This window comes from Sardina pilchardus, chromosome 2, assembly GCF_963854185.1.
Source record: "Sardina pilchardus chromosome 2, fSarPil1.1, whole genome shotgun sequence".
Taxonomy (NCBI): Eukaryota; Metazoa; Chordata; class Actinopteri; order Clupeiformes; family Clupeidae; genus Sardina; species Sardina pilchardus.
In genome coordinates this window covers 15,726,100-15,744,885 of record NC_084995.1, presented here as the reverse complement: position 1 = coordinate 15,744,885, position 18,786 = coordinate 15,726,100, and the positions used below count along the sequence as shown (strand labels likewise).

The following is an 18,786-nucleotide window of genomic DNA, read 5'->3' as shown; positions in this document are numbered from 1 at the left end:
AACGTAAAAGTCCTGCTGGCCTTTGGTCCATTATACGGCTCTGCCTTGGTCTTAGACATTACAAAAAAGTGTTTTTTTTTTTCCTTTGCTAGTGATTGATTTCTCTGGATGTAGTGTAAATAGAAAATAGAAGGGTTCCTTGTACAAATCCTTGCAGTACACCAGTATCCCAGTAGCCTAATGAAAATAGATATTTCAGTATTGCCATATTTCAGTAGGCCATACACCTCCCAATCCAGCCCTCTGGGAAAATACAATGGGAAGTTACCAAATAATGTGAAATAGCCTATAGCCTATTGGGAATAATGCACTAAATGCAGTAAACAGATACAGTGGTCTGTATTTAAATACCTGGAAATTGAAATAAAAAATCTGGAGGACAGAGTGGGTCGATGATACAAAAGGTAGCCTATGTCAGATCAATGCAAAACTAATAGGCCTACAAAATCAAGTTTCTGCCATGATCATCAAGTTCCCTGATCTGAGCTCCATATCAACGAGGTGAGTTTAAAATGCACTGCAGAATAGCAGTGTTTCTCAACTACTGGGCCAGGGCCCATTAGTGAGCTGCTCAGTACAAGCTAGTGGGACGCTAATTGTTTTCAAGTTGAAGTCATTTTTAGTAAAAAAGAATAATACAATAATAAAACAGTTTTAGAGTTGCCATTTTTTTTTTTTACTTATTAAGTAACAGCTATTCGGATTCTGGATACAAGGGTTTTTGACAATGGAAGGGACTAACATCAAAATCACCAAATTAGTGTGGCCAATGGAATATGGCTTATATGCCAACAAATTATCCGCTGAAGCCATTCAAAACTGCAGTGGTACTACTAGAGGCACCGGGGTTAGCCAGCTGACTACTTCAAAAAGAAAAGAAGATGGATTTCAACTACAGAAAAAAATCCTATCCGAAGTGGGGATCTTTTTTAATGGGCCCCAGCTTATGACAAGTAGGCCTTAAAACAGATTAGGTTGAGATCCCCTGGAATAGGAATCTGGACAATCTGCAACGTGTTCTCCACATTTATGAAATGTTATAGGACACATAAGGGATTGACATTGAGAGGCTTTATGCAGGGCTGCCAATAACTGTGGATATAAGCCTATGTGTTTTTGTTAAAAAATAATGTATTCCTTTATGAGGATCTTTTCTTTTCAGAATCAATTTATTTGTCTTCAAGGTTGGGTTTCCCTCATTGTTTTCATCATGAAACAAGAAAAGATTATTATTTTGATTAGGCCTATGCAGACCTCGGTTCCTGCGGGTAGGCTACTTACGGTGATATATGGACATTGTAGCCACTTGCTCCAGATGACTTTGACAATGTAGCTTTTTGCTTGTTACATAGATTCTGCTCTCCGTTTTATGCTGTGGTCAACCCTTAACTAGTGTTTAGGAGATTAGCTATGACAATAGAAAGTCAGATCAGCAGGTTTCAAATGTTTAAGAACCACGTACTCTTCCTAAACTCCTCTTTTTGTCATTTTAGGGATCATCCATTATTTTTTCTTAAGTTTGCTATAAAAACAAACAACACCAGTAGATTATATTGTATTTTATTTAAATATGTAGTTGTATCAGTGCACAATTCAATCTGTTGTTTCAGCGGTAGAATAAAAGCATGGATGCATCTATCATCTTCTGTGCTGCCTTGTGGTTCCCAGACCCGCCAAATATCGTCCAGTCAAAGGCATTGAAGTCCCCACACAGAACTAATGTGCCTGTTGGATAATAACCCCCTCCACCAATACAGTACTGAAAAAGAGCATAAGGTGTTAGCTTCAGACTATTTACATTCATGATTTATAACATATGAAGTTGCTTTACTCACATATTGAGGCTGGCATCCAGTGGGCTTGATGCCAGAACAGATGGCCATAGGTGCTCTGTCATTGTTGAATACACTGAAGGTAACGAAGCCAGGTTCAAATTCGTCTGCAATAAGATGACATAAGCACTCATTTCCTAGATGTCATGGAATAAAGGTTGCCAGATGTTCATTTTTGCCTATCACTCCTTCCACCCACGCATACCTCTTACTGCAGATCCATAGAGCTCGCTTGTAGATTCCTTATCCCCTTCATCATAGACAATAGGGATTGGAATTCCACTGCCATCATTGCATTCCCCCATGCCTTGCTTCACAGGATGGAGCTACAGAGTACACCAGATCACAAAGACACAACACTATTTACAGTGTAATGCATTACCTCCATGCCTATAAATATAAAGACTAGCATACTGTAGATCTCGAATGTCACTGTGTCTAATGTAGGCCTAAGAATTGTATTACATTCAGATGTTTGTAAATATATTCCTCAAACTGTATGCCACTGAAATATTTCTGTTATAGTAACAGATACATGATCTTGAGCTCAAACGGCAAAATTTATAACTGCTACAGTGCCATGCTTACACTGAAATACATGTAGCCTATCAGTTCATGTCAGCGGATGTTAGGTTTCGTACCTTGAATAAATTGAAAAGATTTCCTTCATATTTCTCAAGGAAATGTGTGTCTGTGTGGTAGCGCAGGAAAGAGGATTTGGACCAAAGTCCAGGTTCCTCATTATTTGGTACATGCCAGACAGAGACATCCTTAGCTTTAATGTCATAGTACCCAGGATTCTGTGGAGAGAAGGTTAAGAAATGATTTGTGTTAGGTGACTGGTTGATCTAAAGTCTTTGGCCCTTTTTAAAACAATATATGACAGAACAATAGCAACAAGTATGTCTTTAAATGTCTGTTCTGAATCTCTGCTCTCATAACGCTCTTTTTATCATCCGTGTTTGGGTGACCTGTTTGTCTGGTGACAGCAAATGTAGGCACACATTGCTGTCCTACTTTAAAGCCCCAATATTAATCAGTGTTATGCTGTCGCAAAGGGACAGGGAGAACTACTTATAAATTATTAGTTATAAATCCTTCCATGACCCGATGACTGCACACAGATGTCATTGACATTTTGAACTCTATTGCACGAAATGCACAATACATTGACCCAGTTTTATTCACCGTAATCCTTTCATTGTGGGGTGATAATGTTGACTCTGCAGCTCATCCGCTCTGTCGTCCTAAGCTTAATGGCATATCCAACAGAGGTTGCAACTCGGAAGACATTTAACTGTTTATAACAGCAGACACAAACTGAGTCCTACAATCTGCAGACTATATTGTTGGTCTTCAACAGATTATATATAGGCCTACAGTATGTAATCAATAACTGCAGATTCAGACTGAAAATCCTATTATACTGTATCTATTCTGATTGTCTTCAAAATATCACATGTAGGCCTACATCAAATAAAAATCCAAGCATGTTTTTTCAAGGTACCTTGTAATCGTCATCAGTGGCACCCTCTGCGGTTCCAAAGATAACCCTATTGGCCCAGGTCTTGTCCCCCTCTGGTTTCCTGGGATCATCTCCATTTTCACTTGACCAGCGGTCACCCCTGGTGCATTTTCCCATGATGTCGTTTTCATGAATACTGGCCACCAGGGTCCAGCCTCCACCCGCTGTGGTCATGTCACAGAATGTCTGGTAGACGACACCACTCTCAGTGATAAGGTAGTAAATGCCATCTATTAAAAAAAAAGAAAAAATGAATAAATGGTTAGCATCTTCCTTAATTTACATGTCGAAGGAGACATGTTGTTGGTCTTTACATTAGCTGTACAAGCAATGAAATGACCTCTTCCTCTTGGGGAACTCTTATGAGATGGTTTAGGAAGCACTCACAGGAAAATAAGTTAAGGTATACAATAACTTTCACTTCTTTTTAAAATGTTAACAAGACAGGTATGCAATGTTTTACAAGACATAACACCTTGCATTGTGTCAGTATTTACCTTCCATTGTACCATTGTGTGTGTCTTTAATTTCCTTGCAGCTCTGGCCAATAATTTTCATCTTGGCATGATGTCTCTTCAAATTAAGATTTTTGTGTAGGTCATGGGTAGTTGTATCTAAGAAGAAATATTGGCAAAAAAAAATCATAGTTATCCTTTCACAGCAGCATCTCTTGGCTTTTCAGATGAATAATAAAATAGCAAAATAAAATAATCATAAAATAACAGCCTGAATAGTACATGATGGTCTTACTACAGTCAGCCGCTGCACAGAGTCCCAGTGCAAGACAACTCAGCAGAACAGTTTCTCTTAGCATGATGAATCCCAAATATGAACTGTCCATGGTCCACAGTGAGGGGCTTTTATATTGACCACGACCTGGCACTGTTTATTTTTTTCTATTTGTTTAGCAAGAATGGAAATGGCCCAGTTTCGTAATAATGAACTACTCACTGATTCCTCCCGCCAATGTTCAAATCAATAACAGGTAGGCTAAGGTCAGCAGAATTCATACTACTTCATAACATTCATTTTGTGACATTACTTTTAAAGCTCACAAACCTTTATATTTTAACCTTAAAACAAATAAATAAAATGCATCAGTCAAATGTATTTTTCATGTTTCGTGTTTATGTAACATAATAATTTATTTCTCACACATGCACAAAAATAGTCATCTGCATGGTTTATTCATGTCTCTGCTTCTGACACCGAGATGGCTGATCCTGAATAAATAACAACACTCGTTATGGCCCCTTTGTGCGCAATAACAGTTCAATGCACAAAGCGTCATAAATGTAACCAAAAGAAATGTAAAAAGACAGTTTCATCTGCATGTTTCAAAAGGTCACACTTAAAGCTGCCCAAACATGTGTTTGGAATGATTTTACAAAATGTTCAAATGTAGCCCAGAAAAACGCAAAACGTAGTGCATGTGAATTCAGGCATCATCTGAGGTGATCTCCAATGTCCAACCATGAATGTCAACAAAGACAAAACGCAAACACCCCGACCTCACGGAAGATAGTTCCGCTCTGACACAGTGCATGACTGGGCTCTCTGTATGCGCTCAGTGACACAGAAGCACCGACCCTTTCATAAAAGTGAAATAGCCAATTATTTATGAAGGTGGGCTCGCAAAGAGGCTGCATCACTGGGAATGCTAATGGAACATCAAAGATGCAGTAAAGCGGTATAGGCAAACGTCGGGCAAAATAGTCCCATTCAAGTTCAACGACTGATTTTCCGTTCACTGAAACTGGAACGAAGAACTGACTTATTGAAAATGTGAGGGGAAAACAGAACTTTCTTGCTATGGTTGTGTTTATAGAATAATATATTGCTCCACGTGGGGCAGGTATGGTGTTGATCGTGCTTCCTGCTCTCTCCAAATGGATCCTTGATTAACTATTGATCCCAAAGTTTACCACTGAAGCACTGCTGAAAAGTTATAACTATCAGGGGAAATGTCCACATCGGGATAAAGATCACAGTATATTACCTCTACGCAGGTTGAATATACAGCGCCATGTTAACATATGAAACAGCAAGGTTCAACGAACTGTTCTGGTTGTTGGACGCATGCTGGCTCATGCCCAGTGTCCCCGGCGGTTCATTGCCACAGACGCCGCAGCAGTCCAAAAGGCGTGCGAATGCTTCCCTGAAGTCCGTGTTGAACGCGTAAATGATCGGATTCAAAGATGAGTTGCACCATCCAAGCCACATGAACACTTCAAACGTCGTTTCACTCACACACTTGGGGTCGTCATTCTGTGGCTCCTGACAAAACGGCACCGTGCAGTTCACGACAAAGAAAGGAAACCAACAGCACACGAATACACCCATTATGATGGCCAACGTTTTGAGGAGTTTGGTTTCTTTTGACAACTTTACTGCTTTCGGATGGGTACAAGGAAACTCGCTAGATGTACAGTTAACAGCATGCTCCGCAGCGCGTTCTAAAGAGGATATTTTCTGTATCTGTTTATGAGCAATCTGATAGATCTTTGTGTAAGTAACAATCATAATAGCCACAGGAATATAGAAACTGATCATCGAGGACCATACAGCGTATGTCTTGCTAAGACTTGGGTCACAGTTATCAAGAGTTTGGTTTGCCACCACTTCAGCTGTCTCTTGCTCTGCCTTGTGCCAGTTCAACTGAACCGGGACAAACGAGATGACTCCTGACACGGTCCATGTCATACTGACCATAATGAGGGCTAGTTTCTTGTCCATGTTTCTTTCATAAGTGAACGGGCTGGAGATGGCCCAGTAGCGGTCCAGACTAATGACACAGAGATTAAGAATGGAGGCCGTAGAGCACATGATGTCGAAAGCCAACCATGTGTTACAGAATGACCCGAACGGCCAACGACCTAAGACCGTGGCCACCGCCTTCCAGGGCATCACCAAAACGGCCACCAACAGGTCGGATAAAGCCAGGGAAACAATAAAGATATTTGTGACTTTGATCCTCAGATGTCGGAATCGCAAAACTGCTGCGCAAACGGTAAAGTTCCCAAATAGCGTCCACAAAATAAGCAGCAGAAAGACACATCCCATTAGGATCCGAGATGGAATCTCATCCCTTCCAGTGTTCCAGCCTGTACTGTTTGCCATTGACGTGTGAAGCGGAGTTTTTCCAGCGCGAGTTCTCAGGTACCAGTTTCAGGATCCACTGTTATCTTCCAGTGAACTTTTGCATCTCTGTCATCGGATGTTGTGAACTCCATCGGTCAATGTCTTAAGAAATTGATCGAAATCGAAATCGAAGCTTACAGTCCATGCATGAGAGATGAACTAGGGTGCGCGCCACCACACAGCCACTGCAGGCAACTCATAACACCACGTGCCACCTTTCAGAGGAGGTGGCGACTCTCATTTGCCTCTAGGAATTTTATGCTGAGGGGACGCACGTGGTGAATGAACTAAAGGCACTTCCCTAATAAAAAAAAAAATCGCAGTATCATTTGTATAATTATTTTTAAAAACATTGCAGACATGCATTCATTTAATACACATTTGCCGATTGGAAGAAACGAACAAAGTGTAATTGTACTGAAAATTACTTTAATTGGTACATTTGCATCCTGTATTACTGCAGGCTTACCCTTTACTACAGATGGAAATATTTGCCTAATTTTGAACTATTTGCACTTACTCACTATAGGCTAACACTTATTATCTCCGGTTCTTCAGCCTGCACAGTGATCATGCAGGGCTTAAATTGAAGAAAACAAATGGGTCAAGATATAAATTCGCATCCAGGGATTTATTTACTTCATTAATGCTCACCATAGCTCACCATACAGTATATGTGATGATGTTGCCAGGAACCTGATCCTGTTCATCCTGAAACCTGTATAATAACACTGGACAGACAGCTCAAAGTCAGATCACTCCAAAATGGCAAATTGGCAAATCTCAAGCATGAAAAGAAGACATCTCAAGCTATGAAAAACAGACTCTGACTCTGTTGTATAATATCTCAAAAACCTCTAAAAGAAAACACGGACAATAAGTTGATGTGTAGTCTACTGTGATTGTGCATGTTATCTGACTTTAGTAGGCTACATTTTCACATACGTTGATTATTGGCCTAACCTATTAGATGTCAACAACAGTTATGGCACAAATGGTAGTGCTTACCACTGCACATGACTTCAGTCAGTCGCCACCTCAACCCATTCTTCATTCTGTTTCCATGCGTGATGCAGGTCTCTGGGCCTAGTCTGGAATTGGGAACACTATGGCTACAGCTTTGGGCCCTTACAGCGGTCCAAGCTAAGCTTCCCAGCAACTGCCTGCTGCCTAACTTCTATATCCTATGCTATTGCTAAACACAATTGAGTGTAAGATGAATATGTGTTCATCACCCACCCAGTAGAGTGCTTGGGTGAAGGTTTCGATGTTGCCTGTGTTACAGCATTTTACATAAATCTGTGACTTGTTTTAACGGACTATGACAGCACATTTATTTTGCATATTCTTAGCTCTGTCTACAGAATTTCCATTTAAAATCATGAAATGCTGCATATGTCAAATGTATTGATTGATAATTCCTGTCCACGGATTGTGTATATAACCTTACTATAATCATTTGCTTATAAAAGTTTGACATATTTTTTTCTTTTCTCCACCCATTCTATGAGGTGAGGTCATTGTTGGAAGAAGTGGGAGACATGATTTGTTTAGGTCAAGTAACAATACACAAACCTACAATGCAATCACAGTAGCCTACATGTGAAATGCTGTCAAGATTGTCCATTGTTATTTCCACTCAGAATAACATTCTAATGGTTTGCATTACGTTAATGTGTAGCCTAGACTAGAAGTTTGTTAAAAAACCAAAATATCTGGAGCTGCTTATTGGCATTATGTCAACAAAAAGGGAAGGTTATCATTGTTTATTATAAAACAATATTATGTTACACTTATGTATAGTGTAATATGTATGTATACACGTATACATAAGAGTATGGCACTGTCATGAACATGTCATAAACATTATAAACAAGTCATAAACATTTATGACAACGCTTCTGCCATTAAGAGTCATTTGTTTTTTGTTATGACATAGGGTTCATGGGTCATGTCAATCTTATGTAAATACCTTCAAGTAAAGTGTTACCAAACAATATAATATCATAGAGAGCTATATACTTCGCTGTGCATTCATTTACCGTATTTAAAAATGTGTAAGTGCATTCAATTCAGTAAAAGAGATCCATATTTTGGGGGATTTTATTTCACAATGTTCTCTTGTGTTTCACTGATCTGTGAGTTTATTTAAATACCATACAACAACCATAGAGGAACATTCGCTTCAAACTACAAGAGATGCCATGGCCAACAAAGACATCACAGTTCATCCAAAGGGAAGACAAAAAGGTTTAAGTTTCAGGACAAGAGGGAGGGAAGCAGAAGCCGTTCAGGGAGTCAGATATCTCAACATCACAAAGGTCTTCCTCACAGCGTGGCTGAAGGTGCCCCCATATGATTCACCAGGCACAACCATGGTGCGCTATACGCAACTCTTCCTTCATATGCAGTCTGCAGAGGTGTGTGACTGATTGTGTTCTTCTTGTCACTGAGTGTGCTTGCATATGTGTCCAATGTGACAACAGACAACAAAGATTTTATGCACGCTATTATGAAAGGAGCCAGTGCAGTTTAAAGCATCATAGCTGGCAGTTACCACAGTATGTGAGGTTATGTGAGAAGGTATGTTTCATGTGAAACAAAGACCCAACAGGGCCTTTGCGAGAGTGTACAATGTGTGTGTCTAAAAACATACAGACCATATCAGTTGCGATAGAAGTGAATATAACAACTAATTTCAACATCCAAGTAAAAATACGTCCATGCAAGTATAAGCACCAACCTCTATAACAGAGAAAAGCCCATTGCGGTGTTCCTCAGTCCACAACAATACAATGGATAAACAGTGCACCTGACAAACAGGTCTGGGAAGAGTTCTGTGCACCTGATGGCAAATCATATTTAAATAGGCATCACTGCAGCACTATGTGGCGTATATTGCGAGGGCTTTAGGTTCACTAGCTGGTCACAAAGGAGAGCACCATCGTTTAAATAGATAATATCAACACGTGGGTTTACACGGGAAAAATGTCAAACAGAAGATCTGAGAGGTTGTCTCAGAGGGAAAAAGGTTTTCATATGATGCATTAGTCATTACAGTCTGCCTATTTCCGTTCTATAGTTCAGTGATTGAGATGTGTGTCGTGTGTATTTCTGTCATTTTTTTCCCTTCAAATATCATGATTTTGTCCAAGGTCTTGTCTTTGACAGTTTAGAGATTGTGTTAGCAGAATAAAGTGGATAACAATGGTCACTGATTTGTACACATACATGTAGTGCACACACACACACACACACACACACACACACACACACACACACACACACACGTGTATGTATGCACATGCACACACACACACACTCACTCACCCTCACACACACACACACACACACACACACATACACAATGGAGTCAGCTCAGCCCAAATTAGTAATGTTAGACCGGCCACCAGGGGGGTTCACAATGCGATGGCCAGAACGTCGTGGGATGTTGTCATCCATTTGTGCTCCTAGAACAAAACACAGGCACAAACCATTACAGAAATCAAACCATCACAGGTTCAAACATGCACAGCTCCTCTTTTTTCTCTTTAGACAAAATTCCAACATTGACAAGAGCATTTGAAAAGCCAACCGAGCAAAACTAGCCAAAAGGGACGATTCCAGTTTCTGTAAACATAGCCTACAACTATTCTAGGTCATCATTTACAATGTAATTAAGAGTAATGATAGTGGTTTATATTGTGATATCACAATTCACTGTTTGAGTGATTTGGCAAATGGGACACACCTCTGTACAACAAATTAAGTGAAGTGGGATTACCTGATAGGCTGAAGTTGGACTGGTGGAGATTTCTGATTGGTGGGGGCTGGTGGCTTGTTGGCGAGGTCTTGGCAGAAGGTGCAGGGGTGATGTACTTTGGAGTGGCAGGCACATCGTACACAGGGCCGTCATACATTCCACGAGGCACACCCTGTCTGCCCATCATCTGCAAACCACAAGAACCCTCACAAATGAGTCCCTGAGACTAGTTTCTTTCCATCATCGGATAGCCACAACAAGAACCCTCATAGTAATACCTTTGGCTAGTTTCTTACCATCATCGGATAACCACAACAAGAACCCTCAAGGTAGTCCCTTTGGCTAGTTTCTTACCATCATCGGATAACCACAACAAGAACCCTCATAGTAGTACCTTTGGCTAGTTTCTTACCATCATCGGATAACCACAACAAGAACCCTCATAGTAGTACCTTTGGCTAGTTTCTTACCATCATCTGATGATAAATGGATTTGAAACACAAACCTCAACAACAATCAGATCTTTTGTCTGAAACAACGTGGTAACTAAGAAATGAAAAAGAATATGTGGAAAGTATGTACTGTAGATCCTTAATCTGTAAGACTATTGTAGATGATGGTACTCCATAGGAAAACAGTATATAAATGTATTTACAACAAATACCACATATAAATGCCGTAAAAGAGAGAAGTGCATTCTCACATTGTTCCTAGTTTTGACACGCTGGTAGCCATAGTCTGGAAAGGGCTTGCGGGGGATAAAACGACCAGTGCCTTGTTGCACATGAAGCTTGCCCTCCTCATAGACAACCTTCCCCTGGCTCACAACCAGAAGGGGAGCCCCACGACACTCCATCCCCTCAAAGATATTATACTCCAGCGCCTGAGAGACAGAGAAAGAGAGGGAGGGAGGGAAAGGGAGAGAGATGGAGAGAGAGAGAGAGAGAGAGAGAGAGGCTGTAATTACAGCAATGCTTCCCACATTTGGGTTACTATGGGCAAACATATTTAAAAGATAGAGATCAAAGGACACTGCTGGAGGACTGTGTCATTTTATGTTCTGTTTATGCTTTCACACAGAGGAAAGGAAAAAGGAGAGCTTGAATCAAGTTGTGCCAACATACAATCAAATCCCTTTACCCATTAGCGATGACAAGCACCACTCTGATATCGAACAAGGCAATGAAATCGGTGAAATACTTACAAATGGAACCCTCCACCATTGTACATAAAACCACACATGGGCAAACACTGGTTCTCTGCCCCATCCCCTTTCTCACCGACTGCTGCAGTTTAGCAGTGATGGTCCTTGTCCTGTCAGGGTCCCAGATGACAATGTCAGCATCTGAGCCCACAGCTATTCTACCCTTCCGCGGGTACAGGTTGAATATCTTGGCAGCGTTGGTGCTAGTGACTGCCACAAACTGGTTCTCATCCATCTTTCCCATTGCCTAAACAAAAGGATTCAAGATGAAGACTAACTTTTTTTTATACACGCAAATACGCAACAACTATGAATGTGAAATGCCTTAAATGTTAAGATAAAATGTATGTCATGATGTACAGTATAGTCTTGACTCAAAGTTCTCAACATGGTTTTAAGCATTTAAAATATAGCGCTCACAATTTCTCTCTGTCTGCACACACACACACACACATACACACACACACACACACACAGGCACCCACACACGCCTCTCTTTCTCTCTCTGTCTCTCTCTGTCTCTCACCACAGCTTTGTCCCAAACGAAGCCCATCCTCTCCTCCACTCCATTGGTCCCTTCGGGGATGAGAGTGAAGTTGTCCTTCCCGATGGCCTTCTGGGAGGTGCTGTAAGCGCAGTGTGCACTGCCAACCACCTGCAGGTCCCCACTGGGCCACACACACAGAGCAGCAGCAACTGGGTTAAGTTACAGTACATATGCAACAATAGCTACAGCCAATCAACAAATGTTTATCCATGGCATACAAAATCAGTCAGGCGCAGTACTACAAAAATGCAATTTATGAAAATGTGCAATCTACACTTAAACTCTATAGACTTGTATATAAAATATACATTTTCCAATGTGAGAAAACACATTCAATATCAGATTAGAACACATTAGACCCATACGGTTGATTGATAAAAAAAAAAAAATACATGTCATTGCATAAGTTTGTACAAGTTGAAATATAATGGACTGCTGATCATTGAAATCTATCTGTATGTGTTTGGAAAAATCAACACAGGAACACACACATACACACACGCAAAGATCATTCTAGATCGGTTATCATCTGACATTGAAGACTTATGCAATGAGTGGAGTCTGACGCACTTCTGTAGACCACCACCAGATGTCCTTGCAGTGCAAGCAGGTGAGCAGTGCTGCATGCACTGCATGCTGTTGCTGGGGGAAGTCGAACAGCTGAGCCACCACACTGCCATCTCCTGTTAACTATGCCCGGCTGGACATAAGGAGTGGCCCTTCATACTCAGATATTTTCTTTGCATAATAACCTGTCCACTACATTCATAAAGCCGTGGTCATATGCAGAGACTCAGTGATAATGAAGTCTAGAACAATTACTTATGATTATGGGAAACTATACCTGCTCAGGTGAATGGCAGGTAAAAAGGGAAAAAATAATAAAAACTAATATTTTTTATGAATTCAAGCTGAAAAAAAAGATCAAATTGGAAGAGAGACTTTTACAATCTACAAAAATGTAAAAATGTATCATAAAACAGTGTGCTGTATCAATAATAGACAACAAACAGCTAGGCTAAAAATATGAGTGTTTCCTTGTAGTGCAAATCTGATGGAGAGAGACTCATTGCACTGACATCTCCCTCTCTCTTGTCAGCCTGCCTCTAAGCTGGAGGGAGGGAGCCAAGGCAGAAAGGATGAGAAGGGGGGGGCTGGCAATGTAACCATGGCAACAGGAGCTGAACGCCACCAGCACTGCATTTCTATTTCTGGAAACGGGGCCAGGGAAAGCAAGGTGTGGTGCAGAACCGAGTCCAGGAGGGAGGGGATCAGAACTCGGCGTAAGAGGTGGAGTTGTGCGTGGTCAGCAGCGCCAGATGTCTCGGTGATGTGTGTACTATAGGATAGCCTTCGACCATGGGTTTACAACACAGCATATTTACATCTCTCAAATCAATGGAGGTGCATCGAGGAAAGTATCTGGATTTGTCATGTGTGTTTCAATGCTATGTGCTACATGGAAAAGAGAGTTTGCCTTTGTGTAGACAGTGCTCACAGCTTTGCTTCCCAAAAATCAAACCTCTCAAATCTCAAAATGGCTTATTCATTTGGATTCATTCAGCAGATCTTACTGTCATCGCCCATAATGGTCTTTGCGTAAGAACACATCAAAGTTTCATTTTTGTATAATAATCCAAATGACTTCATGAATACTAAGTTAGATAGGCTACGTGAATGTGAAGAGAAAGATGGAGTTGGATTTGGCCACATTCTTTTACCAGGAGAGTAGAGTGTGGAGGTGTTCCGGGGTCGTGGGGTCTGGACTGAGGGGCGGAGAGGTCACAAAAGCAGCCGCCTTGGCCCAGTTCTTGCTCCAATAGTGGGATCCGTCAGTGGCCAAGCTGGCCGTGATTGGTTCACCAAACACTACGGCACCTACAGGGCAAAATATGGATCTTAATTTCACAAATTTGATATCATTTGGTGTGCTGGAGTGTTACAAATTCTCCACAAACTTCTACTACTATTGCTAAAAATGGTGCAATACTTAAGCAATAAGTATCAAGAGGCTGTAGGTTAACAGAGAACTTTAGAATTGTTAAGGGACATTGTTAGGCAAGATGTGAAAACCCTACTTAGGCCTTGCTGTTCTACAATACTCTGTAGCCTATATGGCCTTGCAGGCTCTTCTAAAACAATCACTATATTTACTTAACATGTTTTCATTGAGTGAACACGCAGAAACAAAATTGCAACAGTTTATGAAGACAGATTGTAATTTGTCCGCTAAACAAAGTAGTTCTCTACCAATTATGGTTGTCGAGCAACGAACAGAGGCAGCACCTGTTTTCACAGTACCACCAATGGATGTATGTTTGCAGAGTGGTTTACAGTATCTTTGAATGTGGCTTAACCAATCATAATCAAAGACCGGAACTAACTGAAACTTTAGATTGCTCATTTAACATAGACTGAATGTAAACTAAATGTAACATATCACAGACTAAATACACATTAAACTGACATATCAAATTGTGTCCCTCTCACTCTATCAAATACATCCCATCTTAACAGTACAAGACCAGCAGTCAAGTGATGTCTGTAAAGCATTTTCCTCATCTGGCAACATGTTTAGCATGCTTATAACTGCATTGCACGCCATACGCGTTCTTGTTCCATGTCTGCCATGATGACATCGCTCACCTCTCTTCCTGGCCTGGGCGATGGTGTCCGCAGCACTCTTGCTCATCACCTTGGTGATGTACACAGGGCAGTTCACCCGGTTGCCGAGGGTAATGGCGCGGAACACTGCCTCCGACTCCAGCTAAGAGGTGAAAAGAAGCCAATTGGAGCTATATCAAACTCGGTGGACTGTTACTTTCATGCTGGAGTTATCTGATTAGTTTAGCGCTTGTTAGGTAATCCCATAATTAGCTCAATGATCTGTAGACATTACCTCCTCTGGGCGACTCAATGGGTGGCCCTCTGGCCCAATGATTCCCATATCCAGAATTTTATTCTGCTCCTGAGAGAGAAATGTACAGTTTAACCATCACTAACCCTCAACAGAGAAGAACTTGATCCACTGCATTGTTCTATTATGAACATCTTTACTGTACTGTCATCATGCTGATCAGTGATCATTGATTAATCATTGTCCTAACCATCATCATCCTCATCATCATCATCATCATCACGATCCCTATCTATTTCATTTCACCAGACTTTATTACTGTGGTCATCACAATCATTTCCGCCTTGTCATATCATGACCAGCTCTTTCACCATCTAACATTTATTCATGTCTAGTACTTCACAACTGCATCGCATCATTATGCGCTGACTTCACTGTTCACAGACAGCTGTGCAGCCCAGCATGCAGACTGACCTGTGCAATGAGGTCTCCGTTCTCCGCATGCACCATCACCACAGCTCCCAGTTCCTTCAGGTAGGAGAAGGCCTCGTACAGCTACAGCCACACACACAGGACACGGATGGAAGACATTATAAATGATGGGCCTCTCTTCAACACAGCAAGACTAAGACTGATTCACAACAGTAGAGTTAAAGAGTGTCGGCCAATACCTGGGTGTCTGACATCTGGTACAGGTCCTTGTAGGCCATGTAAACTAGGAAAGAGTTTATCCCTGGAAGAGAGAATTTATGAGAGACAGAGAGAGAGAGAGAGAGAGAGAGAGAGAGAGAGAGAGTGAAAGAGAAAGAGAGCGAGAGAAGTGAATGTACTGTAAATATATTTGCAATGACATTTTAGTTTCTAATGAAATTTCAAAGTCCTCATGTGAATAAATCTATTTGCATGCATGTCTGCCAATACATTCTGAGACTGACCGGGCCGTGCAGCGGGTCAGACTGACCTTTGTCCTGCACCAGTAGCTCCAGCTCCTCCTTCACGCCCTCGTGCCACTGCGGGATGTCCATGTGCAGGGAGTAGTCGCAGCACGACTTCCTGTCCGCTGCCTCCTGCCACTTCTCAAAGGCCTCCAGCAGACTGTCCCCTGGCTGCGGGGTCACATGGTCAACTGGACAAAGTGAGAATAGGAGTCAGCGATGGGTGGCAGCAGAGGAAATATCACAAGCAACCAATTGTTGATTCTGATTCTGATTGCTGGTGTCAGGCATACGTGCAGTAGAAGGTCTACTGCACCTTGGACCCATCTCAGGCTGCTGTTTCCTCACTAATATCAGCATTTTTATATGTCATTTCCCTCTACGGATGATTAAAGTCATCTTTTTATCTATCTTTCTATCTGTCTGATCAGACAGGTGTCTACAGACATCTCCTGATGACCAGGTTGGCCATTATGGTACATACACACTGAACGTCTAAGCCAAAATGTTTACTCAACCATGTCATAGTGCTTGTCTTATCTTCTGAGTGATTTTAAACGCACTGATCATGGTGGTGCCTCCAGCCACGGCGGCCCTGGTGCCCTGGTAGAAGTCGTCCACCGGGATGACGCCCAGGAAGGGCCTCTGAAAGCAGGTGTTGACATCGATGCCGCCGGGGATCACCATGCGGCCTTCCGCCTCCACCACCTTCACTCCGCCGGGCACGATCAGGTTCTCCCCCACCTGCCTGAGTGAGCATGCATGCATGCGTGTTCAAGATTTAGAGGTCTCGTTTGCATGCAGTTTCAAAAAACGTGTGCTCAAGTATGTGCCAGGTCTCACACTGTAATCTATTTGACTTACTTTATCACACCATCTTCTACATAGACATCCGCATAGAAAGACCGGTCGTCATTCACAACCCTCCCTCCTTTGATGAGCAGTCGCTCACTCTGTGGAAAAGAGAGTGAGCAAACACTATTAGGCTGTATGTCTGTCTTTACCGTTTGTTTTAACATTGCTTTAATATTGAGTGTTTTACTTTGCTGCATACCAAAAGGGGCAATTTAGTGCTTTAACTGTTCATATGCTGTAGTAGCCTACATTCTTTTGCATCAGTTCAAAATGGGTGGGGTTGGTCGTACCAAGAAGGCATAAACTGTCAGTACAATATGTTAGGTTTCCATAGAGCATTTTGCCGATCAAAGAACTTGATGATGCCAGTGAGTCCAGACACAGGCATCACACATCATTTCTCTGACACTGAAATACTCAGGCATTGGCACCGACCAAACAGGTCGCATCTATTGCTTGATTCGGTCGATCAACGTTATGGCAGTTGAATCTAATCCCGTCAAAGCAAAGCCAATCCAACAATTGAATGCATTGCATACGGTGTGGCTCCTGTTTGCATTCTGTTCTCCACCAAAGACCGCCTGATGAGCGGCCACCGCCCCCCACTCTCGACTGTCGTTTTCTGAAGCCCTCCAAATGAACCCTGTTGCGCCTTGCCAATCACCTGATTTTTAAAAAATGTGTTTAAAGACACCCGTTTGTCCTGCCATGTCTTGACAAGGAGACATAGTTTTAGCGTTGATTGACCATGGTCACCGAAGATGTTATTAGGCTACCCTGCATCCGGCGCAATGATGCCAAATTTCCAGGCAACACTTTGATATTCGGTTCATCTCGTCACATAGTGATTTGGAACGGTTGGTGATAATGTTACATTAAGCAGCACGACAGGCATGGCTTCCACTGTTGTCGGCTCACTAAGAATTTAATCCCTCCGCCTATCGCCGCAAGTAGGGATTTAGAGTCGGGTTCAGCAGTGGTTCCTCCCAACAGCCAGGCCGCGTAGCTATCTTACCGTCAGATGGGGGATGCTCTTTTTTCCTTGATAGCCTGTCCCGGACATGCTGTCCTGCCCCGCCGACGAGCACAGACGCCTTATGAACAATGAACCGGTTTGCCCTTCTTTGTGTCTCGAGAGCGCGTACGCACAGCGCGATCAGGGTACGACTGCCGTCCGCTATGTGGGATGAGCGCCTCTCACGGATAAGTGAGTGTGAGCGTGTGTGTGTGTGGTTCCACGAGTGAACTGTAGCGCCCCCTCCCAAGTATATCCTGCGGTGGCCAAAAAGTCACGGACCGCAACAAAACCAGCCGCCAGATGGGACGTGTTCGGTCTGCTGTGATAATAATCTGTATCGTGGCCATGTATTCTGTTATTGTTTTGAATGGGATAAACAACAGTTGACCAATCCGTGAAATTGTTGGAATAGTTCAAATGATTCCAAATAAAAAGGCGCAAAACGAGTAGGCAAATAAACTACCTGATATCGACAACAAAAATAATATTTTGACATTAACAGCCTACACAGAAAGTGAGTTAAAGTAGGCTATATTTAGACTCTTTAAAGAACACACGCGGAAGGCGTCTTTGTATTGGCTGGCACAGAACCTTATCATACACGTAGCTCACCTTTCCATTATTTTGTCCTGAAAAGCAGTATTTCCCAGACGAATGTGTGCTCGCGACACTCTCGCACCCATCCTCTCGATTTTCCGGTGAGTTGGGGCTGCGGACGCTGGCTGTCTCGCTCACACAGTCACCGTCTAGGATGCGCTCTCTGCTTCCACTCCGAGGGGTCCGACTCCCTCTCCGGCTCACAGCGTTAGAGTCAAAATCAATGGTTTTGCTGTCGAAAGCCCCCTCCACAGAACTGAACATACCGCAATGTTTCTGTCGCTGCGTAGGGCCCGTGGTGATGGGCCCTGCCAAGTAAACTGGGAGTTCATCCTCCCGATTCCACTCTCGCCGACAGTCCGACATTGCACGCAACGGGCTAGTATGTTTAATCGGGGTGGCAATCTGGAGACTAAAACCAGGTCAGGGCAGATGCTTCATGCAGTCTGCTGCGGTGCCCGTCGTACTGCGTGAGATGAACTGGGAAACCTTGATCTGCGCGAGTGGGTGCG

General features: G+C 42.4%; 3 protein-coding genes across 3 annotated transcripts; all 3 read right to left on the bottom strand.

Annotated features, from left to right (window-relative positions):
• Positions 1-1,544: 1,544 nt before the first annotated feature.
• Positions 1,545-4,190, bottom strand: LOC134064549 (intelectin-like). The gene is made up of 7 exons (XM_062520478.1): positions 4,108-4,190; positions 3,855-3,971; positions 3,340-3,587; positions 2,474-2,632; positions 2,038-2,158; positions 1,836-1,939; positions 1,545-1,759 (listed from the first exon to the last, which is right to left on the bottom strand). The coding sequence occupies exons 1-7, from the start codon at positions 4,169-4,171 to the stop codon at positions 1,607-1,609; spliced, it is 966 nt and encodes a 321-aa protein (XP_062376462.1). The 5' UTR covers positions 4,172-4,190; the 3' UTR covers positions 1,545-1,606.
• A 406-nt stretch (positions 4,191-4,596) lies between these two features.
• On the bottom strand, positions 4,597-6,663 carry LOC134064533 (D(1B) dopamine receptor). The gene has a single exon (XM_062520477.1). It carries the CDS (start codon positions 6,475-6,477, stop codon positions 5,359-5,361), a length of 1,119 nt encoding a protein of 372 aa, XP_062376461.1. The 5' UTR covers positions 6,478-6,663; the 3' UTR covers positions 4,597-5,358.
• A 1,922-nt stretch (positions 6,664-8,585) lies between these two features.
• On the bottom strand, positions 8,586-18,748 carry crmp1 (collapsin response mediator protein 1). The gene is made up of 14 exons (XM_062520474.1): positions 18,290-18,748; positions 16,669-16,757; positions 16,368-16,552; positions 15,831-15,995; positions 15,541-15,602; positions 15,344-15,424; positions 14,912-14,980; positions 14,659-14,779; positions 13,734-13,890; positions 11,992-12,133; positions 11,542-11,712; positions 10,965-11,144; positions 10,283-10,448; positions 8,586-9,968 (listed from the first exon to the last, which is right to left on the bottom strand). The coding sequence occupies exons 1-14, from the start codon at positions 18,638-18,640 to the stop codon at positions 9,877-9,879; spliced, it is 2,031 nt and encodes a 676-aa protein (XP_062376458.1). The 5' UTR covers positions 18,641-18,748; the 3' UTR covers positions 8,586-9,876.
• Positions 18,749-18,786: the final 38 nt, after the last annotated feature.